This window comes from Pungitius pungitius, chromosome 8, assembly GCF_949316345.1.
Source record: "Pungitius pungitius chromosome 8, fPunPun2.1, whole genome shotgun sequence".
Lineage (NCBI taxonomy): Eukaryota > Metazoa > Chordata > Actinopteri > Perciformes > Gasterosteidae > Pungitius > Pungitius pungitius.
Genome location: NC_084907.1, coordinates 22,195,917 through 22,216,677, shown reverse-complemented (window position 1 = coordinate 22,216,677; position 20,761 = coordinate 22,195,917). Strand labels below are relative to the sequence as shown.

The following is a 20,761-nucleotide window of genomic DNA, read 5'->3' as shown; positions in this document are numbered from 1 at the left end:
AAAATAATTTTGATGACTTTTATATGATAAATTTATTTATAGTGTCAGTCCAACGTAAGTACCGGTAAGTTAAAAAAAAACTCCACATCTTATAAGATATACTGTCCCCAAAGGCAAATTGCTTGGTACTGTCGCTGCAATCTGCTGTTTAAAACCGGCTTTCCCTGCAATAATCCAGCCGGACTCGCATTATCCCTCTTGGGTTTAGTTGTAATTTTACCATGACACATCTAGATGGCAGTGCTGCATTATGCTCTGCAGTAGTTACTGAATCCACGTCCCAGTGCACGCAATGCATTGTGGTACTTGAAGTAAACACCGCAGCTGCAATGCGGGGTCTTTGTGATGCTGACGTCACGCATAAAACTACATTTCCCTTCCCTCCCTCGCCGCTTTGAACGCCGCACACAGGGGCAGCTTCTTCCAATCGCTGACCTCAACGGAAGTTTCCTCCGTCAGATTCACGAATCTCCTCCCGAGAGAAACTCCTCGAAAATGACCAAAGTGTCCGGGTCGAGCATCGCTGAAGTGTGCGGCGGGGACAGGCAGACGGAACTTAACGCCATTTAACCCCCCCCCCCCGAAAATGCGGCTCAAACAAAGCCCGCAGTGATTCCCCCCCCCCCCCCCCCCCCCCGGTGGTCGCGTGCCCTCGCTAGCTGAAGGGCTGGGTCCCGGAACGGTCCGTGAGTTCGGCGGCTCGCACCGAAGATGTCCGCGGAGGAGCAGGAGTTCCCCGACGCGGTCCTGGTGACCGAGGCCGGGCCGCAGTGGCTCCAGGTGGAGGTCGAGCGTCTCACGCGGGAGCTCCGCGACACGACCCGCGAGAAGATCCAGGCGGCGGAGTACGGGCTCGCGGTGCTCGAGGAGAAGCAGCACCTCAAGCAGCGGTTCGATGAGCTGGAGACGGAGCACGAGACGGTCCGACAGGAGCTGGATCAGCTGAAGGAGGTAAACCGGATGTCGTAAACCCGGTGCGCCGTCTCACGAAGAGCAGTGGTGACGTTAACGTTGTGTTCGTATCGGGATGTGAACACGCGGCGTCCGGTGTCGGTCGGAACCGCACCGGGTGTTGATCGTGGGCATTGTTCCTCGTGTCAGCTGAGCGGTGCATCGCGGGCCCGGTTCCTGCAGAAGAACTTTGTACAACTTGTACGTGTCGGTGAGGGAGACCTCGCAGGCTCTCTCCCGGTGGTTGTATGACGTCATACTCCTTTGACTGATGGATTGTCCACAGTTTCCTAATGTTTTGTGTTGACGGATGGGATAGATTTTATTTTTAGCCGCGTGCCTGTGCTTGCTCTTGGAATGCAAGGTTGGGGCCTTGCAATGAGATGTCTGCAGCTGCAACAGATTCCGATGCCGATGTGGCCAACCTGCCTTTAGTTTATTGGGTTTAAACTAACAAGAAGGGTCAGGCTGCTTATCTTCTAATAGCTAATCTGCATATTTATTGGAGATAGTCGCTGTTCAGTCATTTTATTTCTGGTATCTAAAATGAAAACTCATCTGACACGTCCATAGTTTAAGTTTGAAATCCATTGTGACTTGTTATTTCTTCCTAGTAAGAACTCTATTGCACATCTCCAGAATGTACATTCTAGATGTCAGAAATACAGTTATGAATATGAAAGAAGAAGAAAGTTAACATCATCCATGGTATTTTCATAACTCCCCATTTCTGATGTCCTTTAATTATTCATTATTTTTGTTGGAAAGACATTCTAACTACAAACAGCCTCTGGTTTTCTTCCCACTAGCTACAACCTTTGTGCATTTGTCACTGAAGAATTCACAAGAGACTTCATCTTTCAGCATTGCCCTCAAATCCGTCCGCCTGAGACTGGTTTCACACAACTCAAAAAAATTAAGAAATATTTAATTACTACGATCCTCCAGAATTTTAACAGATTTGGAGAAGTCTGTGTTTCCCTCCTGCTCCACTTCGTCAGTCTTGCAGTCAGTTAATTGACCCCGAGAGGAACTGCATCCTGACGCATTTGCACAATTGCCTCAACATGCCAGTCGTGGTCTTTACTTTTTAATATTTTTGTGTATTTTAATATTTAAATGTGGTTTACTGGTTATCAGAAAGCCACAAATGCTTAATGTTGTGTAAAAATGACAGCATTAATATGAGTATAATAACTATAATAATATTCTGTCTCTTGCTAGCTGTTAACAATAAACATGTCTGTTTAATTACAAGCTTTACTGCATTATGTCACATTTTCCATTTATCAGTATTATATCTGTCATATACAAACGTCTCAAAATGAAGAACTTGCTTGTTACAATGTCCCAGAGTCCGAGGTCATGTGCTGCTTACGTTGCTTGTTTTATTCAACCAACTAAACTAAATTTAAAACCTTAAATATAATCAGTTCCCTGTTCAAAATGACAAAGGAAATCCATGACTCGTTATATTGAAGACGCTGCAACCAGGGGATGTTTGAGGGGAAGTGACTCATTTTAGCACTATTTTCTGTTCCTTTAATTAAACCTCCAGACTTCCTTGTGTCCTGTAGGAGTTTGAATATCTTATTTTCAGTTGTGATTTTAGCCCACATTACATTATTCACATGACAACTGACCACTGCCGGTCACATGATTCCTTCTGTTTGACTGAAACACTGAGGAACAACAAGGTGGGGTTTGAAGCTGGTGGGTTCCAGGGCTTTCGAGCACACGTTAAGTCACATGTTTATGTTCATTAAGGATTGCACCATAGTGGAGACTGTTCTTCATGGGGTCCATGCAAAAAACATTGCAATACAAATCACAATATGCATAACGGAATGATAAATGTCTGTGAACCAAAAGACAGATTTGGAGAAAACCTACAAGTGCTTTAGTCAAATGGGAATCTGACCTTTACCTGTCATCGCATTCAAACTATTGCTCTGATAGACACCAATTTGCCCACCTGTCTCACATGTCTACGTTGAACAAAATAATAAAAAATGTCCCCCCCTGAATGTGGATTGGACGAGCGGTCCTCTGCTGTAATCTGTTTTTGTCTGTTAGTGTGAGATGAACATCATGACATAAACCCAGATGTCGCAGTGGGGTAAGGCAACCCCCTTTACGTGGTTGGTCTTCACAAATACTCTGTTAACAGCAGCCTCGTGGTGTTCTAGAATAAACCGTTTGGGTAATATAACCTCTATCGTCTATCTCTACAGTCTTGGTCCCCGTGCGCTTCCTAAAACGATCACGCCTTCAGTCAAACGAGCGTTCCTGATTGTTTCTTCCTCGCCCGTGTCCCCAGGCGTTTGGACAGGCGTATTCAGCCCACAGGAAGGTGGCAGCCGACGGGGAGAGCAGGGAAGAGTGCCTGATCCTGGAGTCGGCCAGTAAGGAGGCTCTCTTCCAGCAGAAGGTCCTGGAGCTGCAGAATGAGCTCCGACAGGCCAAGGCCTCCCTGACGGGCGTCCAGGCCGAGAACGACCGGCTGACCTCCATCGCCCTGGAGATGAGAGAGGTGATTGTTACGTTATTACAAAATACCCTTTGGACTCATTTACCGAATACAATTTAAAAAATGTTTTATTTATCAATAAAAACTTGATCTTGACTGTTGATCTACTATTCTTTTTTTTCGGAATCATGTTATTTTTTGAGCTAAAATCTGAATAGTTTATCCCTCACTTTAAGTGTATCAAAGTTCTTCTTGTTTTTGAAATGGTATCCAATAATTTAGCAATAGTTAAGTTATACATTTAGTATAAAAGAAAAGGTTAGCAGAGCTCACTGGTTAAGACTGACCACTGGTTGATGGGGTGCTTGTGATGGGGGGGGGTCGGTTGGCGGGATTGAAACCAGCAGTGAAGATGACGTAATGGTCCAGAGTCAGTGACACAAAGAATGTCCTCTGCCAGGACTCCCTGTAGCACGGATTGCTAAGTGGACCATGTCCTCCTTCCGTCCCCACATTTATCTGCCAAAGCTTTGCCCCCCGTGGTATGTGGAACATGCCGACACGCCGATCCTCGTCTCACTTGACCAGGCGGTTGCAAGGATGTAGTTTGCACTGTGAAGGAGCAGGAGGGGGGGGCACAGTGAGTGACTTAAGTTAATGTGTGTCTTTGTCCCTCGTGGCATGTGCTGGTCGTACAGACGTGCGAGCTGGCGGAGCTGCAGCGGGGGCAGCTGCGTGACGACATGAGGGAGTACAAGGTGCGAGAAGCTCGTCTGCTGCAGGACTACAGCGAGCTGGAGGACGAGAACATCTCTCTTCAGAAACAAGTGTCCGTGCTGCGACAGAACCAGGTGAGACAACCGAGATGGTCTCCTCCTCAAACTACAAATTATTATTGTTTTTTTTCTACTCTGGAAGTCATTTGTTTGATCCTATGACGTCTAAGCTCTCAGCATAGACACCAATGAATGTATTAGTACAGTTATTAGCAATTCCATTTGTGTTTGGAACCATCTGTTAGGTGGAATTTGAAGGTCTGAAGCATGAGATCCGCCGCCTGGAGGAGGACTCTCAGTGCCTGCACAGCCAGCAGGAGGAAGCCTTTCGTCTGAGAGAAATCGCAGAGCGACAGCTGACGGAGGCCCTAGAAACCATCAAAACGGAGCGTGAGCAGAAAGCCGCTCTGCGCAAGGAGCTCTCCCACTACATGACCATCGGCGGCTCGGTGTACAGCGGCTCTTACAGCATCTCCATCGACAACCTGAAACTCCACGACGATTCCTCCGCCATCACCGAGGCCGACAACGACGATCTCATCAGAGGCTTCGAAAACGGCTTGGCCAAGATGGGTGAAGGTGACGGAGACAACAGAACCGCTGTGAACAAGAGAGGAGATGCTTTCAAGCCGGCTCCGAGTCTGGTGGACGACCTGCTGAGTGAGCTCAACATCTCTGAGATCCAGAAGCTCAAACAGCAGCTCTCGCAGGTATGAATCCATGAGCTCAGTCAGTTTGTCTGTTTCCTTACATTCATCACTGAAATATATCTGAGTCTGAATAGATTAATCCAAGCTTTAAGTTATTGGTGTTGTGACTTGAGCTAAACATATCTGAATGGGGGCTAAATTGGGTTAAACATGCTATATATATATATATATTACAAAAACTTTCCAATTTGTGAGGAAAGCAAAACTGTTAAACTTCAATGCAGTGCCTCAAATGTTCTTTTTCCTTTTAGCATTATCAGAATGGACAAGCTAACTAAGTGCACGGTACCTGTTCTCTAATACACTATGTCAGAAACAAGGTTTTGTTTACTATTTGTAAAGAGCTAAAATGAGTGATGAACTAAAGGTCTGAAGGTATTTAAGCTTTTGTCAAAACGGAAATCATTATTTCTTAGTTCAACTTTTTGCTGCACATGATTACTCTAAATAGAGCTTTTCAAATCTTTAACTAGTGTTGATCAGTGTAAATACATGTTGTCAATCATCTATGGCTACCAATTGTCTGCATTCTTACGTTCATTAAATGTGGACATTTGATGGGGTAGTTGCAGAAATCCCTTTAATGGAATTTAGCAGAAACAAACTGCATCAGAGTAGATTTTCTTTTGAATGGGGAAGGGGAGAAATATGTTTTGCTGCTTTTATTGATTTGTTGTGATTAGGTACGACTGTTCTTTTGTGTTCATGTTAGGTGGAGCGGGAGAAATCCGCCCTGATCAACTCCCTCCAGGAGAACCAGAAGCACCTGGACCAGGCCTATGGGACCGTGTCCGAGCAGAAGGAAACGGTCAACCGGCTGACTGAGAACCTCACGGCCATGCGCAAGCTTCAGGCCAGCAAGGAGCGCCAGTCGGCCCTCGACAGTGAAAAAGACCGGGACAGCCATGACGACGGAGACTACTACGAGCTGGACATCAATGGGCCCGAGATCCTCCAGTGTAAATACACCGTGGCGGTGTCTGAAGCCGGCGAGTTGAGGCAGGAGTTGAAGACCCTGAGGTCCCAGTACGAGGAGTGTCGAACCCAGTACGAGGGGGAGCGAGCGCGGCTGGATAGCGACATCCAGGAGCTGCGGTCCAAGTTGTCTTCGCTGGAGAAGGTCAGCCAGGCAGACAAAGCACAGGTGGCTCGCCTGGAGAAGGAGCTCCGCCTGGTCAGCGAGTCAGCGGGAGAATCACTCGGCAGCCTCAATGTGGCGCAGGATGAGCTCATAGCTTTCAGCGAGGAGCTGGCCAACCTCTACAACCACGTGTGCATGTGCAACAATGAGACCCCCAACCGCGTCATGCTCGACTACTACAAGGAAGGAAAGGCCACAGCGAGAAAGGGACACGAAGGGAAGGAGCACCAGTCTTCCATACTCCTCACTAATGGGCTGATCACGGAGGCTGAATCTGGAGGGTCCTTGCTTGTGCCGGTCCAAGAGCAACGGCCAGAACCCATGAACGTCTATAACCTCGTAGCCATCATCAGGGACCAGATCCGCCACCTGCAGCAGGCGGTGGACCGCACCACAGAGCTGTCGCGTCAGAGACTTGCCAATCTGGAAATGAGCACGGTGTTGGACAAGGACAAAGAGGCCTGCATCGGAGAGATCCTCAAATTGAAGTCCCTGCTGAGCACCAAAAGGGAACAGATCGCCACTCTGCGAGCTGTGCTGAAGGCCAACAAACAGGTGTGTGTGTGTGTGTGTGTGTGTGTGTGTGTGTGTGTGTGTGTGTGTGTGTGTGTGTGTGTGTGTGTGTGTGTGTGTGTGTGTGTGTGTGTGTGTGTGTGTGTGTGTGTGTGTGTGTGTGTGTGTGTGTGTGTCAGGGGGAGGATGTTCATTGTTTCTCCTACTGACAAACAGCCTATAACAGAAAACGAGTCTAGTCTTAAGCTAAAAATAACCGCTGGGCTTGAACTTGACAGAAGTGCACGAAATGACTGGATGAATAATGAATGAATGAATGGTTACACAACATCTTATTCCTTTTAGACGGCTGAGGTCGCTCTGAGCAACCTGAAGAGTAAGTATGACAGCGAGAAGGGGATGGTGACTGAGACAATAATGAAGCTCCGCAATGAACTCAAAGCTCTGAAAGAGGACGCTGCAACATTCTCTTCTCTTCGAGCCATGTTTGCCACAAGGTAAGATTATACAAAACCACTGGTTTGCGTTACATTCCTGACAAACATGATACTCACCAAGCAATGCAGGTCTCACATGCATCACAACTAACAAACCTTAAAAGAGCAGTGACTTATCTTTATGTCCTGCTACATCTACCTCTCCTCGTAAAATATCCCTAATAATGAAAATAAAGTTGGAACTATTTCATGGCAGTGTGTAGGTTTGTGAGAGACGCAAAGCATTGTGGGAATTTTCTGATGTAATGGACCTCTTCCTCCCATCTGGAAAATGCAGTCTAGGGGAATGGAGAAAAACAGATGACAGTAGCAGCAGATCCAGGCTCATTGCTCCCCCTGCTGGAGATAAACTGCATCTTCCTTTCCCCCCTCCTTTACTCCTTTCTCCACATCTCCTCTCTCTTCCCTCAGGTGCGATGAGTACGTGACCCAGTTGGACGACATGCAGAGGCAGCTGGTGGCCGCCGAGGACGAGAAGAAGACCTTGAATTCTCTGTTGCGTATGGCCATCCAGCAGAAACTGGCCTTAACGCAGCGCCTGGAGGACTTGGAGTTTGAGCACGAGCAGGAGCGCCGTAACAGTGCCACGGGCAAGACGAAGGCCAAGGGGGCCGCTTCCAGCCATCATGTGAGTGCGAAGTTGTTCTACACAGCCAAGTCTGGCCCTCAAAGCTTCAGCAGAGGCACCGGATTCACATTCCAGGCTCTATGTGGGCTCGTAAAACTATTGTATATATATCTTAAGATTTGTATTTCTCTCAGGCTTTGCTCTTATTGTCTAACACTGAGGGCTCCATTTTAATAGCCAATTATGCTGCTAAGACACTATATGACATTCTAGAATTATTACTATTTAATAAGTTTGTGCATGAATTGTTTACAATGTTGTTGAGCAGCACTACTCATTTCTTTTGTTCTTTTCTTGGTCCTTTTTCAGCATGAAAAACAGTTAAACAATTTCATGGTTGATATTTAAATAATTATTTTGTGTAGTATAAGAATGTATGATTCCATTTGGAAATTGTTTGAATTCTGTTGAATTCCGTTATGTGTTAGGATGATGCTGCACGTGATGGTTTGAATCGCTTTGTAATGTGAAAACTGTTTGAGGAGTTTTATTGTATAATTGTTATTCTATTTACCGCATTCATCTTCTAGAACAATAAATGATATGTCATTTCATAATATAACTTTTTCCCTTGCTGGGCCAAAACCATTTCTGAGATACTTGTTGAACTAACTTGATCAAATGAAATAAAGATTCTATTATTTTTGTATGACGAAATACAAAATGGTTGAAGCCTGCATGCATTACACACAGTTTCCTCACTGCCACCTCGATGATCTTCATTTCTGTAATTAAGTGCAAATTGAAATTTTAACCAATCAATCTAATGTGATGAACTTCTTTTTTTTTATCTTTTCATTTGCAGTAAATCAATGCCAAGTGTCCTTAAGGAGGTTCGTCAGGGTGTCTGACCGTGTCCATTCATCTGGTTCCTTGACTCTTTAGTCCTGGTCACATTCATGTTGTCGATAACACAAGAACACATTTGACTGTTGACAAGTTCCACGTTGAACCAGAGAGAGAAAGATTCATCGCATCAGTTGCCAACTGCAGTCCTCCACAAACCCACCAACAATATGCACCACTACTATTTTTAACCTCCGCCAGAATCAAGTTGTGTGTTTTACTAATTGCAGATTGCTTGTGTGTCCTGACTGAGCACTTTTTGTTTCTCACTCGCTTTTAGGCGATTCCTTTGTTTTTAAAAAAACATACTAATTGTTTCAAGCATTTTATCATGTTTTTTACCAGATGTGCATGTTTATCTACCTGTTTCTTGGTGATATCATTTTCAATAGATTCAACTTATTTTTATCCATATTTATTTTATAGCAACAAATCCAGAGTATGCAGTTATTCTCTTAAGAAATTTCACTCACTGGTTGAACTCTGGAGGGGAAAAAGAGATTAATACACTTTTCCCAATGGCCTTAAATGTATGGAAGCCTTTCTATCAGCCCATAACGACTCTTGTCAATATTATTGATTAACAAATCTCTCTCTAAAAAATATTTTATTTCCATTTCGTGACCCTTCGAATACAGAGTTCAGTTTGTGCATCTTACGACACGTTGTGTAATTGTGTTGCTCGTATACATGGAAGAGCTGTTACAAATCCAAGTATGATTGTCATGACTTGGGAAGAGTATAAATGCAAATGCTTATTTAAAGATTTTTAAGTTAATGTCAGATAATAGTATTCATAAATGTTATTTACAAAGCAGTGTTTTTAATGTCATTGGTTTAATACAATATTTTGTAAACCTTTTTGTGTCCTTAAATCTGCAAACAAGCCTGCAGTACCATTTTGTGTTACAAGTGCAATTTGCAAACATGCCAAGTAGAGGACAACTAATTGTTTATGCTATGTAAAGAATATTGTACATTTTGTTCACATCGTTGCTCACATACTTGGTCCTATTTGTTTGTTTTTACATTATCTGCCAATGTATTTATTTGACACTGTCATCATCCTTTCATTTCATAAGGGACATAAGATGTGGCTGGAGATAAGACCAGACTGAACTTGTGGTAAAACACTCACACATTCATGCTTCTGGGATACTGTCTGTAACGGGATGGTTGGAGAAAAATAAATAACTTTTACAATAGTGTGAATGTTGTTCTTCATGAATCAAAAATGGTTTACTATCATTTCCCAACATAAATGTTTTGTTTGACAATGACTGTTCTCTGCAGTAACTAAATGAAGAGTACATTAATGGGTAAATATATATAAAGTGAATTGATATTGAAATTGACCCAACAATTTGTTGGTAAAAATGCTCACACAATAAGGTGTTCAAGTAATGTAATGTTTTTAGTCTTGAATTAAACATTGGCTGATCAAACACTTTCGTTTGGAAGAAGTTAAACACGTTTTGTGAGTTTCACATTAAATCGCATTGTTGCAATAAAATAACATGATTTGCTAAAAGTTACAAAAGAATGTGAAGCGTTTTTCTGAAGGATTTCCAGTTCCTAAGTACAACTGGTCCATAATGAAGTGCAGTCCCTTTCTTGCTATGTTCATAAACGTTTCCGGGGTAATTTCCCCCTTTTCCGAAAGACGTTTCCGCAAGCCACGCCCTGCCCGCGGGGTGACGTCATGGGGCGTGTCCAACCAGAGGACAGAGGGGACTCCACAATGGGAGGTTTGTGTTTGGTTTTTTCTTAATCGTAAACTAACGCTTTGTGTTGCCACGTAAAGTTAGTCGCCCCTCTATTTGGCATTAATATCTCGCCACTAGCTCCACGCCACGGACCCCCCCACGGCGCTGTCCACGTGTCCAATGACAGCCTCGAAGTCTCAGTCCGGCTTCTGGGGGAAAGTTTCTCGCCGAGCCGCTAGCTGTCGGGTTGTTGCGTCGCGACTTTGTCTCCTCTCGCCCTCACGTCACATGTCCTGCCCGTGTCCTCCGTGGGTAACGCGACAGGACACTGACGCCCCCTCGTGCAGGGGTCTTACTCTTTTAACGTGTCTTGCCTGAAATGGACAGACAGTTTCCAGGAGCAGCTGACCGAGGACAGCGTGTTCCTGAAAGCGGACCGGAGACTGGACACCGAGCTGGTGGATAAAGTCATCCTGCAGCTGAACAGAATCTACCCGCAGATCCTCTCCGACAAGGAGGCCACCAAAGTGAGTGAGGAAGTCTGCAGGAATGTACAAATACCTTTCTTGTGTTCTTATGTCGCCTCATTTCATGTAAACCTATTTATTCTCAGCCTGAACAGAGGCTGTGGTTAAATAAAACAAAAAAAATCATACCCCAGTTTTACAAATCATCATGAAAACAATTGAATGTGAGAATAAGGTATAGAATTTAAAGAAATGCCAATGAAGACGCGTCATTCTGGCAATGGGCAAGTTGTTTAGGACGAGCACTCCAGAGAGTAGGTCCCAAAGCGTCGCATCACCAGCAGAAATGTACTTAACGGTGTTTTTTGTCATCCAGTTCAGAAACTTGGACGTGCCGACAGGTGTTCGGCTCGGGGAGCTGCTGGCCCACCTGCAGGGGAAGGGAGAGGAGGCGTGCAGGGAGTTCTACAGAGCTCTTCACTTGCACGTAGAGGAGGTCTACTACAGCTTGCCCACACGGCTGCGCCTCAGAGGTTTGCCCCTAAATAACTTTTCTCTATATCGTGGGTGACATTGATTCATTATTCATACATATTGTGTTGTGTATTCTAGTATCCGCTCACTAAAACAATTTGATCCAGATTCCTTAGATCCACTTGCATATCCACGTGTCTACCAACAGAAATATGTTCTGAACGACAGAGGTAAGATTTGTCAATATGTGTGCAGCACTTTAAACTGTTGAACTGCAGAATCATGAAATAATCAGTCGATGATTGAGCGATGACCTTAAACAAATTCCCAAATAAGGAATTGTCAGTGTGAAGAAAACCTCTTCCAGTCTAGAAGTGTTTTAGGTCATTATTTACATCTATGTTGTCAATTTTTCTCTCCTCAGGTCCTCTCTTCTTTCTGGGCTGTTTCAGCGTTGCTATGGGAATGGCTTTGCTCTATTACTACAGTGGTAAGCAGCTTCCAGTTGTTCAGCATCACCTGACATTGCAAGGTGCTTTTGAAAATATTAACTCCATTTAATGCTTTAAATTCAGTGTTACAAAGATAATGTCTTTGTCCCATAGAGGCCAAAGTGACGGGAGGGAGCCGGGCCCTTGGGATGGCTGCTCTGGGTTTGAAAAGAAAAGCACAGGAGGTTCTCATTTGGTACACTGACGAATCACTCATGATGTAAGGGTGTGCTTTAGTAGTTCCTGCTTTTACCACAGTACATCACAGCATATCATTTACGGAGTTGAATACTAATTTTGTCTACAGTTGTGCTGTAAGAGTGTTTTGCATGTGATCCACATTTTTGAATTTAAAGAAATTTTGGTATGGGGTAAATCCAGATCTGCATTTGTACCTTTGCCCCTTTCCCCCCATGTTTTGGTATCCATTTAAGCCGATTGAGGGGACTGAATTCAGTGAAGGGGTGAACACAGTAAAAACACGCTAATTAAAGCGGCAGTTTTCACGTCTCAAGTCTTCGAATGTGACATGAAACAACTTGAAACGGTACTGAATACTAGTTACTAGCACTACATTTTTTTTATGAACTTCCAAAAGCATTGCTTACCTTTCTTTAACACATTTTTTTCAGAATATATAAATTATCATTAAATCCAGAAAACGAAAACATGCATTGCTGCCCTCTTGTGGCCAAACTAGTTTAACAGCTGCACAAATGTTGTGGTTTGTGGTTAAATTCGAAATTCTTTAAAGTTTCTTCTCACGTGTAAACAAAAGATTAGTAATTTGAAAAAGAGGCAGAAAAAATGAATCAAGCTGTGTTCCTAGAATGACACCGTGGACGATATTTACAGTCACGTGATTGCTTCTACCAATGATATACCGTTCTACAAGCGAGGTGCATCATGGGTAGCCCTGTGAACAACTCGAAATATACAATTGTCAGTTAAGATTTGTAAAAGTAACAAAAAGAAGTCACCGACCAACTATTATTCAATGACGAATTAAACATTTATGTTTAATATCTGTAGTTATTGTTACAATCCGGAAGTTACACCATAGGTAAGAGCACGAGAGAAATCTCCCTGCATATATAGCTGGCCGTCGCCTCCCTATGACGTGTTGTATGAAAGGAGAGAAGGTTAGCACTCCCCTTGACAAGGATGGAATTGGCCCTTGTGGCCATCAACACACATACGGTTAAGGCACTGCCACCTACTTCGTGGCATCTATAACCAGATTTTTTCCCGTCATGCCTTTGTTACGTTGTATGACGGCGCTTCTTCGTGTTGCTCTTTTCTTTTCTTCTTGGTCAGTTCTAACACGCAGAGGATGAACCTCACTGAATCACAACCACGTGTTCATCCGTATGAATCCTCTCATCGGTTTTTTCTCTGTACTTTCACAGATGTGAAGGTGCTTTTTTCAACTGTATTTCTTTGTGGTTTTCTATGATTCAGGATATCAAAATATAAGATGTATTCAACTGATATGCCTTTGTTATTTCTTCCCTTTACTCAACAATTTTGAATTTTTATAAGGAAATATTAATGATTTATTTCGATTGCTTTTTATTGAATGTTTACTAAATTAATCCAGTGCCTGACAGTTACATTCTGTGTGTGGTGTAAAACAAGGTTTTCTTTGTACAATTCAAAAATTGCATTATAAAATAAACAAGACAATAAACCCAATACTTTTGTAGTTTTATTTATAAATGTAATTTAAAATTTTCAGTGTGTAGAACAAGATCATAATAAAAAATGGGGTCCTTACATTATTTACATACACAAACACTTCAGACACAAAGTAAATAATATATATATATATATTTTAAGGTAAATCCCTTTGAAAGGTAAGGCATGTAAGGCCCATTTCCTTCATTGTTTTTCAGATTTATAACATCGTAAACAATTTTAAAAAATGACAGTAATCCTGATGTATCATCTAATGCCATCTGATTAGCAGATGAAGGGTCCAGGAGTTCTTATTCTTAAGCATGCCATTTGGATTATGCTGTGTTTTTTAATTTTTTATTACGTAAAGATGTAGGTTAGAAGGCATAAAAAACATCAGGCTACTACTCCTGATTGTTTAAAGGCAATAATGATCAGCATCACTGACCTGAGCATGAGGTAACACGGTAATTTACCACATAAAAGAAGAAATGACTCTACAGTTGTTCATAACCATGGATAGAGAAGAAGTGAACTCTAAAACATAGAAGCACACATGTCACCTGATCCTCGGTGTGTACGGGCTCATCTCCCACCTGGGAGGTTGAGTTATTTGGTTGGAGGATAGATACAGTTTGTTTTGTTGCATTGATAATGTTGAAGGCCATCTTTACTACTAGTAGATCAGCAGGAGAGTGAGGTGAGGGTCCATCAAGCTTTTGGGTTGGTTTGCTGGACTCCAAAAGCTGTGATGAAGATATTGACCACGACGATGATAAAGACAAATGCTGTAGTGATATTCTCCATGATGTTCAGCTTGAAGTGCGTGCTTTCATCATTCAGGTTCCACTTAACTGACAAAACAGAAATGAAAAATGAAGACAGTATTGAGGTCAGTAGTAGTAGCCACCTTTCCTCCACGGGGGGGCAGCACATATTTCCCTGTCAGATTAACAGTGAAGTAATCATTGCTTTGCACTTAAGTATAAATTAACAGTATGTGAATGACCTTCCCTCTCAAGTCAGTATTACATAACAGCATTAAAACATTTTACTAGATAGAGCGAGATCTGGGGCTTTTGTATTGGAAAATCACAAAGGTTTCGAAAGGACTTTAAATATTGTAAACATCGAAGAGCTGTGGCTCTTCTGTTAGGAGAAGATAAGAGAACAGAGTAAGAGGGCACAAACGGATGTGGTGGAATACAGTTTGGTGTTTACACGTGTGAACGTGTGACACCTACTTGACACGGAATGAGGAAGTTTGTACTCTAGTGTTCCCGCTTTCGGCAGAACTCATTACAACCCATAGTGGTATATTGTTTATATATATATATATATATATACAGTATATATCACTGTAAATCCTCTCATTGGCCTGAAGAGATTGCAGACTCACCGATGAAGATGAGCAGAACCCCCACTATGATTTGTAGGATGAGGGAGATGCTTATGAGCGTAATGAGGGGCACATAGAAGGTGGCGTCCGGCCCTTGCTCCATGACGGCCTTCAGCTGCGAGGCGTTGGCCATCAGGAGAGCCACGTCCAGCATGCTCTCTGCTGCACTCTTCTTGTTGGCGTAGTGGTTCATGTTCAGGGGCCCCTGGGACCTCCTCCCGGGGCCGTGCAGTGGGAGCTGCACACAAACACAAACCCCGACATTAGTTTGACACACAGAACATCACATAAGTGAGAAATAAAACATCTCTTTTGTTTATTTTATTGTCAAAGAATTTGTGATGCGGCGTCTCCGGCATCTTTTAAACTCAACAGCATTAAACCAAACTCATGTGAATAGCAGAGAGCAGATCTCTGCCACGGCAAAGGGAAAAATACTTTTCCTATTCAGGTGGGCTCTGGAGTGAGCTCTTCTCTGGCCCAATTTCAGTGATAAGAAATAAAAACAAAGCATTTTTCCTTTGACAAGTCAATCATCCCCTTGAACTTGTGTAAACATGGTATTTAAAAAGTGACTTGAACGTGGAGTTAAATATCCCACTGGTTTTCATGTGACTAGATGGAAAGTGGGATTTCCCCTTCTTATATAGCTGGATTCTGTACGACTAAAACTGGGTTTTTTTCATCAAACAAAATGACGAAGCATTACATCACAAGTCAGCACGGGAAAACAAGGATTCCGATTTGTGCAATCCCAGTATTTCTGTTTGCTATGAGATGTAAATGGAAGTGAAAGTGTGGAGTGACACAATTCAAAAGGGAACTTCGAAGGTTTCTGATTTGGTTTTAGTCCAAAAGTCTAAAGTAATTGGTCACGTCCCCCAGTTGGTGGCAAGCTGACCTCGTCCACCATCTGAACCACAACAGCCTCCTCCAGCCAGACGTATTTGAAAGCTCTAGAGTGATTACGCTTATGAATCTGTTTCAAATACACCAAACATACAGTAAATACATCCGAGGCATCGACAGCAATAATCCAGCTCACAGATAATAATATTAAAACATAAAATAGGCAACATTATTTCTTAAATGCATATGTAGTGATGTGGAGGACAAGGAAGCAGAAATTTCCATGTCTGTGTTTCCCCTACCATTAGAGGAAGGGGGGGGGGCACCCCTCCCCCCCCCCCTGAAATGACTCATTTCGGCCCCTGACCACTAACCCCCCCTGAAATGGTAAACCCAGGGAAAACACTGCGTTCTGTTAACACTCAGGTGGACAGAATAATTCATTCAGGAAGGAGGGGGGGGAGGTTCAGTTATTCGTTAAAGTGAGATGAGTCGTCTGTAACTCTTTATCTCGGGTGTTTAGTCTGCCACGTCCTACGCTGAGGACCTTCCTCCAGATAAAGCATAATCTGTTTTTGTAACTTCAATTCAGAGCACTTATAACATTAAATTGGAGGAAGTTGAAATTGTGTGTTTTTTTAGATTGAAAACATCCATTAATAGCACTTAACATTTTAAGTTGACTACACTCAAAAAAGCTTTGCAGCTGGTTACGTGACTATTTTAAGTTTTCTCAACTGTACAAAGTGTACTCAAAATCGTTTGCCACGCTGCCTGGAAAACGTATTTATATTACATATATACATATATATAAAACATATTTATATTACATATATACATATATATAAAACGTATTTATATTACATATATACATATATATAAAACGTATTTATATTACATATATACATATATATAAAACATATTTATATTACATATATACATATATATAAAACATATTTATATTACATATATACATATATATAAAACATATTTATATTACATATATACATATATATAAAACATATTTAAACTTGAAGCATTCAATAACAAGTAAACATTTGCTTGCAAAACAATACAATTTATTTTCAGAATTCAAAGACCAAACAAACAACAGCAACAAGACAAATGCTAACTTCAGAAAGCTTTTGGAGCATCTGGTCAACGCATCACATCGATGAGCCGATCACAGGGCCATGCTGTGGAGATGTCCGATGCTCCGTAACCAGGGCCATGCTTGTTGTAGTTGGACCTGAGTTCCAACGTCACCTTCAACCACTTTGACTCCCAGTTGAACTCCCAGTGGGTCAGTATTGCACAGAAGAACCAGCATGCAGAACGTGTGGTCAATCATCACAAACACAACATTATGTTAACATGAACGTCCGGCTGCTCAGAGAACGGTAGACCTCACAACTGTAGACTTTCTCTTCAGTTGTCTGAAAAATAATGATTGGACATAAAATCAAAGATGTGTGCTGACCACAATAGAAAACTGTGGCTGACCAATTTGTATTCTGGTACTTCTTACTATAGCGTAAAGATGCAACCACATCACGTTTGTCAGCAAATCTCCAAACCGACTCCCCATATTGCGCAATTACTGGCGTCACTATAACAGCACAAGAGGCATCTTTTCATTCAGTCCGTTTTATAATTAATTAATAGTTGTGCAAATGAGTTCAAATCTAATCTAGAAGCTCTACCACATCCCCAAACTACGTGTTGATTAGCTGTTCATCCCAGTTGTCTAGAAGGATCCTCCTGTCCTCCCCAAGTGCTCCACTGTGTGGTTTGTAGGTCTCAATAAACCTCCATGAGCATCTGAAGATGACAGGAAGGTACATCGGAGAAGAATTCTGCACCGATCTAAGAAAGGTAACAGGCTTCTTAAATGTTACGTACAATTGATTAAAATCTTCTTTTTGGATCTTATAAAAGTAGGGAGAACATTTGGGAAAATGTTTATGATTAGCTAACCTAAGATTAGCTAACCTAAGGTTAACCTAACACATCATCATATAAAGCGTGCTTACAACGTAGTAACGTTGGCTTTAACTAACGTTAAAGTCAACACGCAAGGCCCGAATCGTTAAATGAATACACATGAAGTTATGAACACGTGAAAAGTGCGTTACGTTTTAAACGTGTTAAAATGAACCCTTTGATTAAAAAAAACAGGTTTGCTGACTAACTAGTCAAGAACAAAAACAGTCTTACGTGGTGTATTTGGGCCTCAAGTGGAGGCTCTCTGTGGGGCCACATGCAGTGGAACATTTCTCTTCCTCTTCCATAAAGAATCAGCGAGTGACGATGGGGGAGATGGAGCATCACAGGTACACGGACCCCATTCAAGTGACTCAAAGCCAATGATTCAGAAAAAACACAGAATTCCAAACTAACTTGTCCATTTTGTTGCTGCAATAGTTTATTTTCCTGAAATGTATTTAATTTTTGTATTCTGTTGTGTTATATGTGTAGTGTTATATCAAGATTAATATTGATATTAATAAATACAAATTCATCAAATGTGTTTGTCCTTGTTAAGGCCTGTTAACATCTGTGACTAAGTATGTTTCAACTTGAACGTTGAAGAGACGTTGAATGACGTCTTTGGCCCGAAGTGGAAAAGAGGTCGCAACGTGGTTTAAAAGTGAAAGTTCTATGCAGCGTCTGTTCCTAGAAACGAACCTCGGTGTTCAGACCACTTTTAAACCAGCGAGCATTTCAACGTCGAATGACGTCTGTGACCCGACGTTGAAAAGAGGTTCTAAATGGGTTTAAAGGTGACATTTCTGCGGGTTCTCTCAAGCCTGAAGGTTTCTCTACCGAACCTCTATTGAGTGGAACCTGAGACACGAAGAGTGCGGTTTTGAACCCAAATGAACCCGCTGAGGCGCGCGCTAACCTGCGCACCGGTGTCCCGTTAGTTAACGGTAGATTAACGTACCCCCCCCCCCCCAGGTTCAGTTGAGCAGCGACAGACACCGTGGAGATGTGTGAAGGGATGAGGGGAAGAGATGGAAAACCGAACATCTTTTTAGTCACTTTAGCGTTTAACGTGGTAAGTTGGACGTCACTTACCTCCGCCCCGTTGTTTCGGTCAGCATCACCGTTCATTTCCATGTTTTCCGTAGCCATTGTCGTTAAAAACTGCGAAATATAACGTTATAAATACAGACCGAACGCGTTGGTGGGAGCTGAATTCGAGTCTGCGGTCCAGCCGGCGCGCGTCAGAACAGCTGAGTAAGAATGTATTGTAATGAAAGGGGTGTTCCGAGAAGAAGAAGAAGAAGAAGAAGAGCTCCAGGCTACGCCCCTCCGGCGCGGGGTCCGAAGGGTCCTCAGAAAGGGCGAAGTTAGAACCGGGTTAGCGACGACTCATTGGCGAGGCCCGTCTTCCGGGTAATCCTCCAGTTGAAGTGAAACCCCTGCGTGTGGCGGCGTGTGAGCGGGCTTCCACTCGGACTGTGCTCGAGTCGCTTGTTGGTCACCAGCAGACCGTGAAGCCTGCGAGGGGAACACGGCTCAGTACCGCCGCCCTGCGGGTCAGTGCGGTACTGCACGCTGGAGGCTCGTCTGTGGTCGAATTTAAGTTGATCTTTTGGTGGTGGATATTGCAAATGCATAAATGGACTTTAATAACATCAAAGTAATTGGTGCATAGGCAGTTATTCAGGGTGCCTTGACACAAGCATTACATTGATTTACAAAATGATTGTAAATAAATTGATTATAAAATGAATGAGGTGGTAAAGATATTGACCATTCAAAGTTCCAACTTGAACACTTGTTATGCATATTATACATAACAATACATATACATATCATACAATTATCTTTAATTTGATTTCTGTACCATATGGAGAATGGTTTGTTACAAGTCTATTTTCAGGAATGTTAACAAAGCAAGAATACAGCATGACGTACCCTCTGAAACACAGTCAGTCATGTGGCCTCAGGATGGACAGTTGGCAGTAAAGTTTTCACATTGTAGCCCAGCCCTCTAATGGCCTGACCGCACCCATCTGGTTACTATTGTTTCCTCTGTTTCCCTGGTGAAGTGGACACGTGTATCCCTCAAGGTTGACCTTGGAAAATGTCAGACTGCCCTTTTAGCCTCCTCCTTGTAGGAAACAAAAGAAAACTTTTGAGTCCTTAAGTGAGAATTCTGACACCTCTATTTGTTTTTTAAGTATTTTTTCTCTCTCACTAATGGTTTCATGACTTTAGTATTTATAAAAAACCATCTATTATTTACATGTAATCACATATACTATACTAGTGCATATGACAGGCTACTATGCTTTTATATGTTTTATGATTTTTTATACAACTTAATTCTTGAACTACAATTTAAAAGGCCTATTATTCTATGCAATATTTGGATTTTCATGACATGCTGTAATAATCAATTTTCCTAAAAATGGTTATGGTACCAAACAAAACGTCTTAATAGATAAGCATACTTTTTATGTTTACCTTGTAATAATATTGTGACCTTTATTAAGCATTAAACTAACCAGCTTCACGAATTGATTGCTTCTGTACTGTTATCTGCAGCTGAATTGTGAGAATAAACTCATTTTAATGTTTGACGTAACCACTGATATTCTTATTTGTTATATACGATTCAATGTCAAATAAGCTTCATTAATAAAGTAGGTAGACCTATTAACTTAAAGACAGAAGAATAACACAGTAAATAGAAAAATATGTGTCATGTAATAGTTCAAATGATACATCAAATACCAAATTCTCAAGTAATATTGCTGCTGAATAATTCTGTAAAAGTTTAAAACACTGCATGTGCATCGTGTCCTGCGGAGACTTTACCTATTGGAGGTGCTGCAATCCTCGGCCTCTCTGCCCGCCCCCCCCCCGGACAGGACGCACTACATCATTCATGGGCTCCGGTGCGCGTTATCCGGTTTCCCATCATTTCCATCAGCGCGCCTTTTGGTTGGTGGGTTAACCCCATCACGGCAGGGGGCAGTGATGGATGAAGGGAGGGAGGGGGTAGGAGTGGGGGACTCGTGTCCTCAGAGCCCGTGTGTCACTGGATACTGAGTGTGCCGCCTCAAAAAACCGTTATTGGACACGTGTTGTTGCTATAGGGGCGTGGGTTGTGTCGTGAAATGTTCTAGTTTTTCCCGAATCCGAAAGGGA

At 42.5% G+C, this 20,761-nt stretch overlaps 3 protein-coding genes and 1 non-coding gene across 4 annotated transcripts; 3 read left to right on the top strand and 1 right to left on the bottom strand.

Moving 5' to 3' along the window:
- The first annotated feature begins 634 nt into the window (after positions 1–634).
- bicd2 (bicaudal D homolog 2 (Drosophila)) lies at positions 635–9,770 on the top strand. The gene is made up of 8 exons (XM_037490348.2): positions 635–951; positions 3,272–3,484; positions 4,120–4,272; positions 4,443–4,907; positions 5,620–6,603; positions 6,907–7,058; positions 7,470–7,686; positions 8,492–9,770. Exons 1-8 carry the CDS (start codon positions 712–714, stop codon positions 8,492–8,494), a joined length of 2,427 nt encoding a protein of 808 aa, XP_037346245.2. The 5' UTR covers positions 635–711; the 3' UTR covers positions 8,495–9,770.
- Positions 9,771–10,207: 437 nt separating this feature from the next.
- On the top strand, positions 10,208–13,376 carry card19 (caspase recruitment domain family, member 19). The gene is made up of 6 exons (XM_037489960.2): positions 10,208–10,280; positions 10,626–10,765; positions 11,082–11,238; positions 11,347–11,409; positions 11,604–11,669; positions 11,785–13,376. The coding sequence occupies exons 1-6, from the start codon at positions 10,235–10,237 to the stop codon at positions 11,892–11,894; spliced, it is 582 nt and encodes a 193-aa protein (XP_037345857.1). The 5' UTR covers positions 10,208–10,234; the 3' UTR covers positions 11,895–13,376.
- LOC119194333 (U6atac minor spliceosomal RNA) lies at positions 12,791–12,918 on the top strand. The gene has a single exon (XR_005114149.1). It is a non-coding gene; the product is annotated as a U6atac minor spliceosomal RNA (small nuclear RNA).
- Positions 13,377–13,413: 37 nt separating the features above from the next.
- On the bottom strand, positions 13,414–20,557 carry ninj1 (ninjurin 1). Its single transcript, XM_037489961.2, has 4 exons — positions 20,429–20,557; positions 18,677–19,718; positions 14,747–14,984; positions 13,414–14,201 (listed from the first exon to the last, which is right to left on the bottom strand). The coding sequence occupies exons 2-4, from the start codon at positions 18,731–18,733 to the stop codon at positions 14,059–14,061; spliced, it is 438 nt and encodes a 145-aa protein (XP_037345858.1). The 5' UTR covers positions 18,734–19,718; positions 20,429–20,557; the 3' UTR covers positions 13,414–14,058.
- Between the last annotated feature and the right edge of the window lie 204 nt (positions 20,558–20,761).